This window comes from Oryza glaberrima, chromosome 1 (genome assembly GCF_000147395.1).
Source record: "Oryza glaberrima chromosome 1, OglaRS2, whole genome shotgun sequence".
NCBI classification, from domain to species: Eukaryota; Viridiplantae; Streptophyta; class Magnoliopsida; order Poales; family Poaceae; genus Oryza; species Oryza glaberrima.
The window spans coordinates 20,064,210-20,082,531 of NC_068326.1; the positions used below are offsets into that span (position 1 = coordinate 20,064,210).

General features: G+C 38.1%; 1 protein-coding gene across 1 annotated transcript; it reads right to left on the reverse strand.

Moving 5' to 3' along the window:
- Nucleotides 1-729: 729 nt before the first annotated feature.
- Nucleotides 730-18,067, reverse strand: LOC127769999 (DENN domain and WD repeat-containing protein SCD1). Its single transcript, XM_052295671.1, has 31 exons — nt 17,715-18,067; nt 16,426-16,519; nt 16,071-16,272; nt 15,849-15,990; nt 15,623-15,723; nt 15,460-15,523; nt 15,150-15,263; nt 14,297-14,517; nt 13,527-13,581; nt 13,093-13,182; nt 12,125-12,320; nt 11,522-11,639; nt 11,377-11,443; nt 11,229-11,273; nt 10,357-10,432; nt 10,182-10,255; nt 10,048-10,098; nt 9,501-9,658; nt 8,301-8,348; nt 7,906-7,963; nt 7,733-7,816; nt 7,412-7,643; nt 7,100-7,299; nt 5,007-5,071; nt 4,156-4,279; nt 3,578-3,759; nt 3,024-3,095; nt 2,773-2,933; nt 2,605-2,643; nt 1,671-1,879; nt 730-1,031 (listed from the first exon to the last, which is right to left on the reverse strand). The coding sequence occupies exons 1-31, from the start codon at nt 17,889-17,891 to the stop codon at nt 936-938; spliced, it is 3,615 nt and encodes a 1,204-aa protein (XP_052151631.1). The 5' UTR covers nt 17,892-18,067; the 3' UTR covers nt 730-935.
- Between the last annotated feature and the right edge of the window lie 255 nt (nt 18,068-18,322).

Consider the following 18,322-nt stretch of genomic DNA (forward strand, 5'->3'; position numbering starts at 1 on the left):
TTTTAGCTATATATATGTCAGCCTAAAGAGGAGGGACAGAAAAACAGACTTATTTAGTTATACATATGAAATAACCCAAAGAGAAGGGACGAAAAATAGACTTATTAAAAAAAAGTCCGATGGACCACCCATGCCTTCGGGCCGGCACAGCATGGCCCAACAGCTGGTGGGCCATGCCTGGGCGGGAAGTGCAGCCCATGGGCCAGCACGGCCCGGCACGAAGTGCCTATCGAGCCGTGCCAGCCCGATGGCTGCTGGGCCGTGCCGGGCGGGCCCTTTGGCCATCTATAGGCGAAGCATATCCTCCGCAGACGGCAGTAGCATGCCGAAGAAATACTTTCTCTGTTTTAAAATGTTTGACACCGTTAACTTTTTAGCACATGTTTGACCGTTCGTCTTATTAAAAAAATTTGTAAAATATGTAAATCTATATGTATACGTAAAAATATATTTAACAATGAATTAAATGATATGAAAAAAAATAAATAATTACTTAATTTTTTTTGAATAAGACGAATGGTCAAACACGTGCTTAAAAAGTTAACTGTGTCAAACAATTTAAAACGGAGGAAGTAAGTGATAATAAGCACGATACGGGTAGTAGCCTCCCATGGACAGATGGACTTACTCGAGCACTTGTGACACGTTGAGCTCATTCACATGGGTTTTAAGATGAGCATAGAACATAGAACTAGAAAAAAAAGCGACAAAGGGGATCAGCTGAGGATGGGCTAGAACAATAAATTTTCTTCTAAATATACACAAAATTCCACTCGAGGTATCTGGGCAGGTCTTTTGAGATTACAAAAATGGATGGAACTTATATAGAGTTCCTATATTATTTATACAGAGGGCCACTAAAAAATTAATAACATACAACAAACACAACAGTGCAATTGACATTTTCTTTACATGGACATGGGTCCTGGTATAACTTAGATACTCGTGGTGGCATCCCAAAGCCGAAGAAGTCCGTTGCGACCACCGCTGCAGATTCTTTTCCGATCCAGGTCCGATGCTACACATCTCACCTGTCAAAAGCAAAATTGAGGACTTAACAACATAATATGCCAAATTAAAGGAGAAACACAACGATGTATAACTAAGTTTGTTTTTGTTACAAGCATTTTCTTTGAACTTCAACATGACAGACTTCTCAGAAAAACATGCATTTTGTCCCTTGCGAACTCAAAAGCAACTTAGCCATGAGCCCATGAACTATTAAATCCTACACTTTGCGCTCTAGCTTTCTTGTAATACTCTATTCGTCTCATAGTATCAGGGATTTTGGAGGGATGCTACACATTTTAGTACTACAAATCTAAACATAAGCCTGTCCAGATTCATATTACTAGGATATGTCACATCCCTCCAAAATCTCTTATATTTTGAGATAGAGGGAGTATATCAGTGCACACTATTGTTAACCTCACAATTTAAGCACGGTACGGACTTGCAATGATGCTTCAAAAAGATTAAATATGAACATCATTTGTTGAATATGCTTATCTTCATGATCAAGCATGAGAAATATATAATATATATATATATATATATATATATATATATATATATATTCGAACTGGCATGAGAAATAATTGATTATGTAAACAATTGCCAACACAAGGCCATGCTACGGACATAACTGATAGTGAGAAACAGTTTCATACCATAGCAGCAGTTTTCTGGGGAGTTCTGTAAAGCTGCCATCCTGCAACTTTTGATCCTGTATTTGAGAAACCCCCGAATCTTTCTTGCGGACGATGGAAAAGAGACATAGAGTTGTCAGCAGCACCTATTCCTAGCCAATGATCACTGGCACTAATGGACAGAACAGATGCCGAGTGAAGCGTAAGGTTCTTGACACATCTTATTCCTCCTACAAGAGAATGAAAATGCTGGACTATCAATCACCAGTTCACCACATGTATAATTTGATATCTCTTTTATGCACTAACAGGTGGTAGATCATAGTACTGCATGTACGAATTTCAAAACCATAACAAAATAAGATGAGGCTACCACCTACCATTGAACAGATACCAGTAAATGTAAAAAAGAATTGTGTATCTTTTTTAATTAAACAAAGAATTATGTATCTTTTTTAATTAAGCAAAGAATTATGTATCTTTTTTAATTAAACAAAGATGAACAAGTAAGCCCCTAGCCCAAAGTCCAGCTCTATTCTGTTCCCTAGGCAGAATTTTTAGCTGCCCTTATCCCCTAATCAGTCCCCTCCAGCTAGCATTGTTCTACCTCAAGTCTTCACTGTCTTGATCTGTCTACAGCTAATGCAGACTCCATTGTAGACAAGTTTCATAGAAATACAAACACATGGTTACCTGTGTTCAACTAGCTGATGGGAGGTGCGGTCGTAATACACTAATACCCCACCACCATGGTTTGAGTCCTCTTCAACTCAAGGTTGAGACGTTAGTGTTTCTACTTTAAAAAAAAATACACCTAGTTCTAGCTAGTATCATATTCTTTCTTGAAGAAGTCATCCCATGGGTACATACAAGGCATGCTTCTTGTGTGTACATAAAAGGCACAAGATCAGAATTTCCCAAAAGAGCACCAAACAACAAATGCAGAAGATCTCACCTTCATTTTCCCAAAAACGTATAAGCCCATCAGAGGAACCTGGGATGTTAATTAAGGATCAGACTCATTTGACATGAAGAGCATTATTTGATGATGAATACTGTAGAGTACAGTGGATATGTGATAGAGCTCAGCTCCCCAGTTTTAAAATAAGCAATGGTCACATACCCGTGATGATTCCTTTATCTGAGGGTGAGTACTCAACACAGAGTATTGGGCCAGCATGGCATGCTAACACAGCGTCACATGTTCCTCGGGTAAGAGACCACACCCTAGCCGTCCAATCATCACTCCCAGTTATTATGGTTTCACCCGTCATCCTCATTGATCTTCAATCAACCAAAATTTGTGTAAGCATCTGTAGATTACGGGTGCAAGTTGCTCCGACCCACCCACCCATAACTGCGGTTAGACATTACCTTATCCACTTTGTGTGCCCTTGGAGCTTGAACATCTGCTTACTGGAACGAATATCCCAGACATGTGCCACCCTGAAGATGGAATTATTTTTTTTTACATTAAATTGCAACCCAAGTTGCTCAAGTGAATTTAAAATTGAGTGAAATGCACTTTGGGACACCATTTATTACTGAAATTTCACTTTGGATCACCCTTTACTCAGTTTTTTCACTTTGGACTAGGTAAATTTGCCTTTTGTTACACTTTGGACCACCCCAAACCAACTTCAGTACATCAACTACCTCCAGCACATCGACTCTAGCACGCTGGCGAGCTCTTCTACATATATGCAAACCCTATCTTTGCAGGATAAGAGACTAAGCATGGCTAGAGAAGATAATTGGGGTGGCCCAAAGGTGGAATGCAAACTTACTTGGACCAAAGTGAAAGTCTAGGCAAAGGGTGGTCCAAAGTGAAATTTTGGCAATAAAATGTGACCCAAACTGCAATTTACTCCTTTTTTAAAAAAATTAATGTATCTTGAAACATGTTGGAGTTAAGAAGATGTACATACACATCTCTTCCAGCAGCTGCTAGAATTCCAGTTGAGTCATCATATTCCATACAGAGAACTGCACTTTGACAACGACCCACAGTAGCAACACAAGTATCGGTACGTACATCCCACATCTTGACAGTGCCATCATGAGATGCAGTAAGAACACGTTCTCCTGAGAGCATCCGGACAGAACTAACCTGCAGCAGTGTCAAAAAGTGTAAGACTGGATAAGGATATTTTGGAAGCGAATGTTATAAGTAATGTTTGGTGTAGCAACATCCCGCTACCCCATTTTCAATTTGCACTTGTACATTTCAAAAGAATATCTAAAAATATATATATAAAGAAAGTTTGCACACAAACATTTGGGTAGAAATATGAACATATATATACTAAAATGATAAATAATCTCTTATATTTTATCAGATAAAGACAACTCTCTGGTATTTCTTGTATCTAACATATGTCATATTTTCCATACTTTTTTCTATTTTGGAGGCAATCCATTAGTTGTCACTTACGACATGTCAGTGGCACAAAGACTAGAAAAAAAAATATTGTCAAAGATTGCCATGGCATGGGAGGATTCTGACCGGTGCATCATGACCCTTAAGTTCCTCCAAAAGTTTAAAAGTTTGCTTATCCCAGACTATGACAGATTGATCATCAGCTCCAGAAACAATTTTACCACGATCTGAACTAATTGCTCGAATTGTCCTACAAAAAAAGAAAGTACATTATTGTCATCAAGCTGGATAAATAATGGATGGGAAAATCCTGTGGAGAAAGTCAAAGAAACTTAAATTCACTACAAATCGCTCACTTCTTGAAAGAGACAAGACAAACAAACAGTAATGCCATTCATACACTATTGCACTTCATAAGAACTTTACAATTCAAGATGATCCAACCTATTTTATGATACTGCTCTATGTAACATTCTGTGCAATAGAGCTAGAACAAATTTATTTGCAGAACTCAACTACTCATGCTTAGAAATAAATGTAGACTTCATGATCCAATGCACAGCCAAAAAACCAAGAAAATTTGGCAAATTCCTTGGTTAAGTAGGATTTTAGATCTAACACAACACACTCGACAATGGAAAATATAATGGATAATACCACTAAATACAAAGCTAATTTTAGAGCTGCATCTTGGATATGCACATTTTCTGTCAAGGAAGATTTCTTACAGAAATCTTTGGACTTAACTCGAATTGGAATATCCAAAGTAGTAGAGTCCAAATCAAATGGGCACTTACAAGATGGTTCAAGTTCATTGATGTACAAGGCCAAAATTGACAGAAATCATGACATTTAATTAATTTGTCCACAACTATTATTATGTCCGAGATAAGCAGATCTAGTTAGTTCACAACACAGTGAACTACGATGGTGATAGTGCATATTTCATTGAACTGGTTAACTTAGATGATTTCTACCTAGTGTGCCCTTTAAGTGTTGTCCGAAGTTCAGAACCACGCAAACTTGGATCCCATATTTTTACCTGTAAAATGTACATAAACAAAGTATCAGTAAAATATCCACAAGAATTTTTCCTGAGCAACAGATTTCCTAGTAATGCAGCATTAGCTACAAGCTGTATAAGTAAAGATGGAGCATACAAAATATAATAATATAGAATGACTAGAAATGCTATAAGCCTATAGCAGCATAGTCCATATGAAGTATACATGAATCTCATTTAATTTCAAGATGTAGAGGCTTTGATAGTGATGCAATTAAGGTCCTGAATAATCATTGCACACTAACATGCACGTTAAGCAATGTTAACGATACCAAACAAGCTGTAAACTGGCTAATTGTACTTACATTAGAACACAAACAGCATTGATAAATTTACAAAGATTAAGGTTGCAGAATAGATGCATGTATTTTCACAGGAATTTATAGAAGCAATTTCTAAAACGAAATTGAATATACAGATAGCCCCTACTACACATGATTCACAACCTGGCAGTAACCAGCCAAATACAAGCTAGATTAGCCCAATTTTGTTTTCTCAAACTATGGCCAGTTTACTGGTTTAGGAACAATCGAACATGAAATTCATGTTTTGATACTTTTTAATCGAAACTAAGACATCAGCCAGTTCTTATCTTCAAACCCAATAACAGATTTTAGAAATACAATTCGGGCAGTTTTGTTTCCTCCAGAAATGTGACAATCTGACATGCCACTACCTTGGCAGCATGCTGATCTTTGCTTCATTTCTCGGCAAACCAAGTTTTTGCTTGGAATGAACCACAGACTTGCATGGTTGTGGCATGCCATGTTCTACAAGTAACTGGCCAGAAACAAACAAAGTGAACAAAAAAGTCAACAGCAGGCATTTTACTAGTCATGCTAGGTATATTTTGGTCTCGCAATCTGGTTTAATGTGCTCCCTCCATCCCAGATCAGAGGCATAGTGGAAAAAACTGGACCGGACCGGCAGTTTGACCGGAAAAAACCGGAACCAGAGGTTAGCACGGTTCGGTTCAATAGAAAGACCAAACATGTAATCGAACCGGTTTGAACCGGACAATAAACCGCTGGCAGTCGTACCGGGCTAAGACATGAGAGGGTGTAAATGGGCCACACGAAGGCCCATTTAGTTCTTCAGCCTGGCAAGACAATGATTTTTTTTTTTTTGCAAAAAATGCCTTGCAAAGGCGCGCAGAGGGGATTCGACCTCCGATCGCTAGGATAGAAGCCAACTGCCATGACCATCGCACCTCGTGCCGTTGTGTGCAATAATTAAAACATACATGGTAGATGACTTTACTTTATTAAACCGCGGTTCGACCGTCCGACCAGCCGGTCCGACCGCTGGACCGGTGAACCGAGGGGTTCACCGGGTCATCCACCAGTCCATTTTTTTCAATTATGATCAGAGGGCGTCTAATTTTCTGGCTGGTGTCCCAGTATACAAGGCACATCTTCAATTTGATTCACTATCTCCCAATATTACCCTTTCCTGATGCAAGCATGCAAACTGCCACAGCCTATGCGCACAGAGCATGCAAACCAGTGAAGCGATCAGATTAAATACATAACTGTGTGCTTAATTAGGGGCATAATAGTAACAAACTCCCTTAACGCGTTCTCTCCTTGGTCTTAGCATAAAAAAAGTATGCACACTGTAACTTGGGATGGAGGGAGTACTTCAGAACAGGTCGACAACACAAAAAGGCTTTAAATTGTCTCTTAATAAATTTGAGAAAAACTTATGGGCCAATACTACTCTAAAAAAACACACAAAGTAACACAATATCACATAATCTGGTATTATCAAGAGTGCCATGGTGAATGTCTTAATTTGCCTAGCAAAACTTTAATCATAAAACCTTTGCCTTTTCCATGCAAAGCTTCTTTTTTTTTTTGTAATATCAGCAAAATTTGGGAGAACACAACACGCTTAGGTACTCTAAACCCTTTCTATGTGATGGAGTGACTGATAACAAAGGGAACAACGATTTTGAGCAACAAATGAATGAAAATAAGGAACGAAACGCATGAAGCTTAGCCTAACCGTGCAATCTGTGCTTCCACTGATGAAAAAGCCAGCATCTTCACGATCACCAACAAGATCCCAAACCTCTTTCCTTGTTACACAATGAAGAGCAGTAATAGCACCTGTATGTCCTCTAAGGGTCCTCATATTTGTTTGAATTTTCTTTTGTGCAGCAGGTAGGTCAGTTTTGCCTGCAGTAGCACCAACCTTCACTTCATCTGAAATAATTGGGCGACATTCACCATATTAGAGAGATGTGGATAAAGTAATCACTAACATACTGTACTCGGGTCCTAAAAGCAGGAGAGGTAATAGTAGCAAAAAGCTTACTAGTTCGGTTGAAAGAGCTAGCCCTTAAGCTTCTGTCCCTACTAAACATGCTTTGCACCCAATTTCGACCCAATCCAGATGCCTCGGCAGGTTGTTGGCTTTCATCAGATACATCAAGCGCACGGGGGGAAGCCATGCCATATGATGGCGGTTGTTGTCCTTTCCCTGTAGCGACTCCCCAATAGCCAATGCGCAGTTGTTGCAGATGTGTGAGCAATGCTCTAAGTTTGATCTGAGGAGGGTTTAAGAATGGTTAAGAAAAGGTATTCAAAACAATCAAATTTTCAAAAAAAAAAAAAAATCTGGTGTTGTTTGACTCACGAGCTGCTTGTAACCCAAGTTGTTTCTCTCAGCTATTTTCTCAATCATATTCCAAGAATCAATATCAGATAGTCCCAGTCCGGCCTCCATTGTTGGTGGAAAATAAACAAGTCAGGACAGTTAAATGCAATTGTTTTACCAAGAGTATAAATAAGGTGAAAGATTTCAAGTACCATGTGAGTTGCCATGACAATAAGCTGTGCAGTAACTAATGTTACATAATTTGTTGACCTGAGAAAAAAAGAAGATATAAAAGATGAGATGATAATTATGCAATTATACTAAAATTCCTCAGTGTAAACGAGCTGTACTAAAACCTGACCAATAGTAAAAGGCAGAATATTTGATGCCATCAAAACATTTTTCGTGATTTAGTTCAGCCAACTTAAGCTAATATTTTGATTATATAAATTTCTTAAGTGTGGAAAATGAAAGTATAAAAAGGAAAAATCATATCTCCATGCTATCAGTTAGCATTCTTAAGCTGCACCAGGAATACATGCATGGTGTTGAGACAGACTGAACAAAATAAATACAGGAACATAAGAGCAGGCAAATCGCAACATACTTGTTCGAACAATTCTCCATCAAGTATTCAAAATAGCCATCCCAGAAACTGCAAGAGAAATGAATTGATGCGTCATATCAAAAGTGAATCTGAAACAGGTAACATGAAAATAAACCCAGAAAACAAAGCAAGGCAACCGCCGATTGGTAAAACTCTTCAAGTAGTGTAACCATGTGGAATATCCTATCATTAACAATTAACAGATCAAAAATTAATAACTGATACACCTTTAGCATGCTTTGGAGACAGCAGTATACACAAGCTAATTGAGTATTTGATCCAGAGACAGCAGTCAGCTGCACAAGCTAGTTGGATATGCATGCTACTATGACAGGTAATACTTATTTGAATTTATGCAAACTTTTTCCATCCTCTTCCAATTCCATAACTACTTAGGCTGTGTTCGCAGTGGCTTGTTCCCATCCAGGAACAGTAAGCGCAGAAAACGGAGCAGTCCATTAGCGCGTGATTAACTAAGTATTAGCTATTTTTTTCCAAAACTGGATTAATTTGATTTTTTTAAGCAACTTTCGTATAGAAACTTTTTGCAAAAAAAGCACCGTTTAGCAGTTTGAAAAGCGTGCGCGCGGAAAACGAGGGAGAGGGGATGGGAAAAGGTGCATGCGAACACAGCCTTACTCCCTCCATCTACTTTTGATAGTCATATTTCATCTTGGCACACAGACCAAGGATAAGTAATTCTACTTATCATCCATTTAAACATGCTACTACTCATTCCTCGTAAACAAGCGATTCATCAATATTTACATTTCTCGACGCCCATGTAGCCAATCTTGTGTGGAAGAATGGAGAGTCATGCATTAAATTCGAGAAAGTCATTAAGATGAAAGGTTGTTGAATTGAAATATGCCTATCAAAAATAAATTTTTCAGATTTGGAAATATGACTACCAAAAGTAGATGGAGGGAGTATTATGTAAGGACAAAACTGAACCTACAGTACCTCAAGTCGACTCAAATCACAAACACCCTCAGTTTCTTCAGCTTAGCATTGTAGTTTCTAAAGTAGCAAGATAACTTGAGATTAATAAGCTAAATGGCATGACAAGCTACCATGTTCTTTCAAGCTTAATGTGGCCACATTCATAGATACAGAGAATGACACGACAAATTGATTGCAAATCAGGAAATTAAGATAAATTTCAAAACAAATATGATCAAATTGTCTCATACAACATACCGAAGTTCCTCCCATACTGGCAGGGACAATAGATGACGCTGGACATAGTCTTGAACATTGTTTGGGTCCTTCTTATACATTTCAGCAGAAACTTCAAGAGCATCTCTGATGGTTAGCATGTCATTGCGGGAGTTGGCACGAGTTATAGCCGTCTTGAGCTGTATGCAGAGAGAATTATGAGATTGTTCAAAAACAACCAATATGACACACGGAGAAAAATAAGCACATTGAATTATTGATAGGTCTGCATGTATCCAAAACTTACTCTTGTAAATTAGAAAAACTTTGCATAGCCTCCATAGTGGTGAAGATGTATTTATGTGAATTTGATGTCTTTCTTTTTTTTAAAAAAAAAAAGAACAGCAGTACAAATATGACAATGACAATCGGATAGAGAAAAAAAAGCATAGCAGCTAGTGTACACCTGCCAGCTAAAATATACTAACATGAAACGACTACCTTGAACAGGTATTTACCGGTTCTAAGGGGAACAAAAGTGTCTATATCTAGCAGAGTGTGGGACAGTGAAACAAGAAATTCATCTCACCAGTTCTTTTACAGCAATAAACTGTTCATCAGTTAATCGGCATTGCCAACCCTAAAAGGTAGAGAAGTTAGTTGGATATAATGTGGATCAGAAAATGCCAAGGTATACATTCACTGATTGCTTATCCAGATTACCGAATGAATATGCTCTCTGATGCACTCAACAAAGCCACTACCCCCAATGCCTTCTGCGTCAGACTCAATCAAAGCTGCAAAGAGAAATAAAAGTTATGTTGGGAAATGGGAAGGTATGGCAGCCATAGATAAATAGAGTACGCAATGTTATGGTTTGACTGAAACTTCAAGATACCAAGAATGGTGCCATATTCAAATGATGAAAGGGGATCCTCAGTTGCTCCAAGTCTCAGAAGACGAAGCCACAGTCCCTGAAAATAAAAGGGCAGATGCTCGATGATATGCTCACAATTTGTGATGTGCAATATGTCAAGCATGAATATGTATTGTTTATGCATGAGCCAGTTATATGATGATGGTAATCTCTTGCCTAAGATGGAATCATCTGAATAGCATTTTCTATTTAAAAGAGGGGTTTTACCTTTTTGGAGAATATTTAGAAGGCTGGACAACATATGGAACTACCTGAATATCACTATTTTAATTCGCAGGCTATAATGGCCCTATTACAGTTCTGAACCTCTGACGCTACCTGTAAACCACTTTCACACTATCACAGCTATGGTTTTTATAGCAGTGATGGCAGCCTACGAGAATATCTAGAGAAAAAAGTTCCTATTGCATGTCTCCTGCCACTAAGCTTGACAATAATAGGGCATGTGGCTTTTGGCTTAACAAGGGTTTAAATGATATAAGACTCTTCACTAAGTAGTTCAAAACAAACAAATCAATAAAGGTGCGATGTAATTACTTCATACTTTGGAGTAAGTGCTGCAGCTTCCAATTCCAACTTGGCTATGGTCCTCTTTCTTGTTTTATTTTTAATCATCAGTTTCACAGTATTTTTTTGTCAGAATATAATAAATATAATAAATCACTTAAAAAAAATAAAGTATGGCATCCAATGGCTTTAACCATGCTTTTGATAGTCCATAAAAGCTTCATTTTGCAAATACTTACGGAACATGATAATCACAAGTTAAAAGTGTTGCCAAGAACATATGAAACTCAATCGGTTGGAACAATTGAGATGAATCAGCTTATTACCTGAAGCTTTACTTTTATATCTAGAACCATCCTTTCTCTCTCCGCCTGTTGAAAAATAGAAAATAATATTTTGTAAAAACAAAATAGTTACCCTGTCATGCATGTAGAGAAACAATGGAAAGATTATTTCCCAGTATGTATGACTTACCGCCCTCTCTCTAGGACTCAAACTTTCTACCTTTGGACCACCTCCAATAGTTGGAATTGAGGGAGAGCTGAAAGTATACATTGCAGTTATAAATTTATAGTCAACGGAAAGAATAACAGAGGAAAATCTTGGCATGTAATCTTACTTTGGTACTTGCTTACTAGCCCCACTAGCTACTGCTAGAATTGATTTGCGTTTTTCTTCTTGTTCTTCTGTCCTTGCGTTTGTTGGAAACCTTTTATAGCAGAATCGTTTACCTGCTTCTGTAAACACGTGTGGTCAATTACTCAATTATCAATCCGAAAACACCAGAAATTACAGAATTATCAGCCCCCACTCCACAGGCATTATTAAATAAAACATGGACCTTGACGTGGAGTAGATTCGAAAATTCAATATTACAATGTTCCTTCATTTAAATAAACAAATTGAACACAAAAGGTCAAATACTGTTGGTTTCTCTAAAGAATTTTAGTTGGTTGTAGAACAATCCCAACATTATTCTAACGGCTTCACTAAGTTGCCATTTGCCAACATTATTTTAATCAGCAAAGTGATGCAGGGTAATGAAGGCAAACTGGCCTCTAACAGTAAACAAATGATGCTTAATGGGCATATATATATCCTTCAGTATTTTTTTTTGTATGACTGATAGTATTTGTTTCTAGACAGCACATTTTGGCAATTTTGACACACACATTTGGAGAGCATACCAGTGTAAAAAAGAAATCAAATAGAGATTAAGTACCTGAACCTCCAGTCTCAGAATCAGCTATTGTTATGATCTCAGGATCAGCAACATGAGAAGGAAATATTGCCAGAGGGTTTTGTCCTCTCCCAGTTGCATCCTGCAACTTATCAAGAAGGTTATTGGTGTTTTCTTCTGCATTGTTGCATCTTTCCAGATAATCCAAGAATCCTTGTGTCTCTATAAACTGCATAATCTGCCAAATAATCATGAAATTTTGTAGTTTATTAACAATGGATACAATCAAATTGACTTTAGAATATTAACATTAAAGTACCTCCAGGCACATAACATAAAGTTAGAGAACTCTAGTTAGCTATTTGTAGGATTAAGAATAATCGAGAAAAATAAATAAATACTCCTCAATCCTCATTGACTTTTACAAGGCGCAGTTTGACTCAGTGCAGTCTATAAAACTAAAACTTGACCATTAGTTTCTTATAATTTATTCTGTATAACACAAAATCATGAGACATTGCTAAACTAATTGAGTAATTGTTGATAAAAACTTATGAAGTTTGAACCTTGGGTGCACACTATATATCAACAGGTGTATGAATCATTATAGTACAACGGAAAATTTTCATGTAGCATCAACAAAGAAAAACCAGAATTTGTTTGAATCTGGACATGTTCAACAGGTGTATGAGACATTTTCATACATGAAGACCGCAGTATCTAATGTACCAGATGAAATCGAAGTGAACTCAAAATTTCAGAAGTACAGAGCAAAAAGAGAAAAAAAGATCCCAACTCCAGGTCCAGAGCTGAGACTAGTACCGTTAGAATTTATGACTTAAAACAGCTTAAGAAACTAAAAGTTGTCCAGGTTCACCTTTTATTTTTCATATTTCTTGAAATGTCTAATAATTGAAATGGTCATTGATGAAAGCATCACATTTAGATAATAATAACAAACAGCCAAAAAGAAACCAAAAGAAAAGGTAGAACAGGAGTAGTAAGCATACCATTGACATTGACTCAACAGGCTGATTAGTTGCACGTGAACGCTTTTTAAGAAATGCTTGAGTATTGAAACCACTTGGTGAAGCATTATCCTAAAAACAAAACTCAAACAAGTTACAACTCGAGCCTTTTAGACAAATATTTCCACCGTTACATACTATAAGTCATTTTAGGTTTGCCCTAACTCCCAAGTCAAACTTCTTCAAGTTTGACCAAGTTTATAGAAAAGCATAACAACATTTCTAACACAAAAGAAGTATATTATTAAAATATATCCAATGATGGGTTTAGTGAAAATAATTTGGTGTTCTAGATGTTGCTATGGTTTTCTAAAAACTTGGTCAAACTTGAAGTTTGATTTAGGGCAAACCCAAAAATGACTTATAATATGGAACAAGGTCAGTAGCTGGCAGAAAACATATTAGACATAACTTACAATGAAGTTACGGTAACCGCTCATAATCAAGGCAAAGAATCTTAAGAAAATCAACCTGCATAAATGCAGAACATCAGCTGATAAGATTGTTCCAATGATAATTTTTAACTGACAGAGAATGAAAGTCCCAGAATTTCAATCATGACTACCACAGTAGTATAAAAGCTCATGTTAGTCGCAGTATATTGTGTTAACTTGCAATAAAACAATGCATCGTGAAGAATCCTAAGCTCCCAATATGACATGTTGAGCATGCTTCCTTTTTTTTCCAATTTCTAATGATTTAGCATGATCTGGTTTTGAGGTTGTTGTGTTTGTGTAATTGCGAATAGTCTTTAACTCTTTATGCACACCTGCTGGTCCCATGGGACAAGAAAGAATCAAGTAAAATAGTCAAATTATTCACTTTTATGTGTATCTATGCTTGTGCAGGAATTGAATTAAACTTATCATATTTTTGTGTATGTTACAAGGCATGACCAATAGAATGCTAGCAAGATACTAGACCTACATTCAATTGAGCATAATTCTATGCTACTAGAATTAGACCTACCATGAAATTGTATTAATTTGAAACTATATGTATTTTGTGTAAGTTACTAGTCTTACGTCCAAGAAACGCTAGCAAGACACCAGGTCTATATTCAACTGAATGTTAGTATGATTCTGTCCTACTAGTACCAGGCCTACCATGCTTACGTGAACCGTGAGCATCATATAAATTTGAAATCATGCACAGTTACATGTTAAACAAAGTATAGTAAAATTACCTAAGCTGAAAATCATGTTCCTGCCCCCATGATTTTGTGCCAGTCCGGAGAGAATGGTCACCCATACTGCCAAGGTTGATTTTCATGTAATCAATACCCATTACATTGGGCTGTAGTAGTTTTAATATCTCACCACGCAAGAAATTATGTTCAGTCTCTGGTATTGGAGGGATTTCTTCTGAGGTTGTAATCCGATTGTATTCGAGGTCTACCACCACAACCTGGAATTACATCATTGTAGCTCATCAGAGTGGTTCAATATGCAATACAACAAGTAACAAGGTATTGAAAAGTTTACATTGATAGGCAAACACAAAAAATTATTGCAACATAGTCTGAAAAATGCATTCAGCATGTACAGCAAGCTATATTTCTAAGCATCTGGTCCATAGAACTAAAAGGCAAATCAACTTCTCTTGTTAAGGTCACTTTGATATGCGTAGTGAACATGTCAGGTGATACAACAGCAGATTAGTTTCAAGGAGAAATTGTCCACACATTTTGGAAGGTAAATATTGTGCTCCTAAGCTACATATAATAGTATGTGCACAAAAGTTCTTCAGATAGAGTGACAAAATACTTTCACTCTAAGAATTTTGTAAGATACCTTGCTCATTATCAACCTAGTCTTATTCATGAGAAGAATATTATGACAGTGTTTGCTTGTGAATAAATCAAGATATGGATTTAAACATGCATTCTAAAAAGTAAAGCAATTCAGTCAGCAAAGAATCCAGTTCGCCAAATCAATTGTGAGAAGGCTTATTTCACAGTGCTAAATGTAAGTAGTGAAATACTCCAAAATAACAGAGGCAAGTAAAAACAAAAGTATTAAATAATGGAACCAACTTACACCATCCATTGTCACTGTGGATGTGTCAACACCTGAATGAAGTCCCATCATGTAGGGTGTTGGAGCATCTATGTAATCAACCCCACTAGAGAAAATTATTGGGATGTAGACATGCTGCAGCATGACGAATAATTTGGGAGTAATTCACTCCATGATCAAGTAATGTAGTAATGTAGCAACAATGGGGACTTATGGGAACAAATACAAATGACTCTTTAGTTGCAAGTTTCAGCAATTGTCATCTGACATATTTGTGAAAACTGCGGAAAAACTTAGTAGTAAAAAAGGACAAATTTTGAATCAAACCTACCTGCCACCTAAGTGGGTATATTAAATGGCATATGGCTTCTGAAACTAGAGTCAACAGTGTATACCTGCATTGTTACGAATAAAAGAGAAACCCATCAAGCCTTAAATCAGCACAGGAATCAAGTTACAGCTACCAAAGTAACACTTGTTAAAATTCGACGCACTTATTTGATCGCAGCAATATCCTTCTTTCAAGCAGAACTGCAGTAAATAATTGTATTAATTTATCAACATCTAGGCACTGCACCAATGGCTGGAAGGATATCTGCAGTCACAGTAAGCTTAATTTAAGCAATGGATGCTTAAAAATGGATCTATCAAGCTTAAGGAGTGAATGGTAATGGGAATATAGTAGAGAAACAAAAGAACAATAGAAAAGGGGGGCCATACATCAGCATGAGGAAGCCATTCTTTTGGAGGAGCCTCCACAGAAAGAAGGCAATTCTCAATGGCAAATAAAACACGATTCTTTCCTGGTGTTGGTAATGGAACATTTGACACCAAATGTGATATTATGTCCCACAATGGCTTGCTGAAATCAGAGCACACAAAAATTAGACCATAAGAAGGTTCCAACCAGAATATACAACTTGCATGAACATTGAAGTTTACCTACAGCCGGCAGGAGAAAAACAAAGGACAAATATTTCTTCTAGGGCATCACGAAGGACTTGGAAACTAGGAGAATGGGACACAAAGCATATGCATTTATCAGCAAAAGAGTTTGCCGGAATTTGGTAAGCTTCAAGAATATCTTCACAAATTGGATCCCGAAATGCAATACAACTAACATAAATTTTTGAGCCATCTCCCTCTACAAGAAGTGAGAACAAAGGTAAGGGAGCAATCTATATACAGTAACCAATAACAGTTTTAACTAGAAGAATGAAACAGTCTCAAAAGGTTTAGGAAATATCAGCTTCAAGCCTTCGACAGGATCATCAATCTGAACAACCGTTGCATGCACCTGTCAAAACTATGGGATAACTCCGTGGATAGGTTGAGAAATCATTTGCATCCAACCCAGAAGAGTATATCCTTACTCCAGCTGGCAAAACACACTGCATTTATCACCAGTCAATGATAGAGGCTCAGATTCACAAATATAGCGAAACAATTAGATGCAGAGATAAACAGAATCAAAGGTATTACGATTGTCAGTGAGCAGTTCAAAAGTATTATTACAAGACCCATTTGTTTTTAATTGTTTTCTCTTTTGTACTGTATCATCTGGAAAATAATTCAAAACATTGACATGTTGCTATAAAATAGTGCGTACAATATCACCACGAATCACTCCCCCCAAGTTCATCTTTCTGCCAAAATTTCATGGTATTATCCATCGCTGACAAAACAAATGGCTAAACAGTCGCATTACATTTCTCATATTTTTTTTATTCCATACGAGGTTGCGTTGGTGTGCTGCTTTAAAATATATTACTGAAAACATTATTTCACCCAACACTGAAAAGTATTTTCGGTACAAATTATATGTGCTGGTATAAAATTATCTTACAGCAGCAGGGATAAAACCATGAATTGTACATGCTACAACAACATAAGCCCACATACATAACATTATCACAATCACAGCAATAGCATCATAATGGAATAAATAGTGACCTTCGATGTACAGCAACTCTACCCAAAGACATACTGAGTTCCTGCTTCCACCAGCTCACATAGTGTAAAACCAGACCAAGAACGAGTGCGTGCCCTACAAGGCCTGCAGTGGCAAGGCCACAAGGGATGCCTTTCAAGATATTTTGGTATTTTTTTCTTCCTTCACTAACATGAATGAAAAGAAATGTCCATCATGATGTTCATCTAAGAAGGAAGGAAATTGTTGAAGGGAACCCTCTATTGGTTAGCTAGTTTTGCCTCTAATTTGATTACTATATGACTATATATCACAGTATGCTCCACTGCGCTAGCACTAGCAAGTAGCGACCCTAGCCACTAACGCCTAAATCAAAACGATCGCTTCAACCCTACCAAATCAACAAAGTGACTAGCCAACCGATTTGGGCAAGCCAGTATCACGAATTCACCTCTAACGATAAAATTGTTTTCCTAATTACCAAGCACGCATACCGAACAAATGACAACAGCACACGCACATTTCGTCGCAAAACCACCAATTCGGCACCATTCCAACCACAAAATGGGGGGCAGCAAACAAGCGCCCGAAGCAGATCGAGATTCGAGGCGGTTGTTATAGAGAGGGGAGGGGGCGGGGGATCTGCGGGTGCTCACGGTGGGGAGCTGCGGCGGCGGGGGCGGGTAGAGCGCGTGGCTGGAGGGCGGGAGCTGGTCGAGGAAGGCCGGCATGTACATGTCGTCGACGCCGTGGTAGCCCTTGACGCCGTCCAGCGTCCGGATCTCCGGGCCCATCCCGCACACGACGAAGTACTCGAAGATCCGCGACGCCATCACCGCCGCCGGATCCCCCCGCCGGGATCGCCCCGCGCCCGCGCGCTGCTCACCGGAGGGAGGGGAGGGGAGGGGGCGCCACGGCGCGGCGGCTGGTTGTGCGCGACGCGAGAGCGCGCTCTCTTTCTCTCTCTCTCTCTCTCTCTCTCTCTCTCTCTCTCTCTCTATCGCTGCGGGTCTCCTGCGCGAACGGGTTGGGGGAGGAGGAGGATGACGAAGCCTACGCGGGTCGGGTGGGTCTCTCGGTTTGACTCGTTACGAAATCTCTCGGATAGATGGGGAAAACACGTGATTTTCACGAAAATTAAGGCCGAGTTTAATACCAAACTTTTTTCTTCAAACTTCCAACTTTTTTATCATATTAAAACTTTTCTACACATATAAATTTCTAACTTTTCCAATACATCATTCTAATTTTAACCAAACTTCTA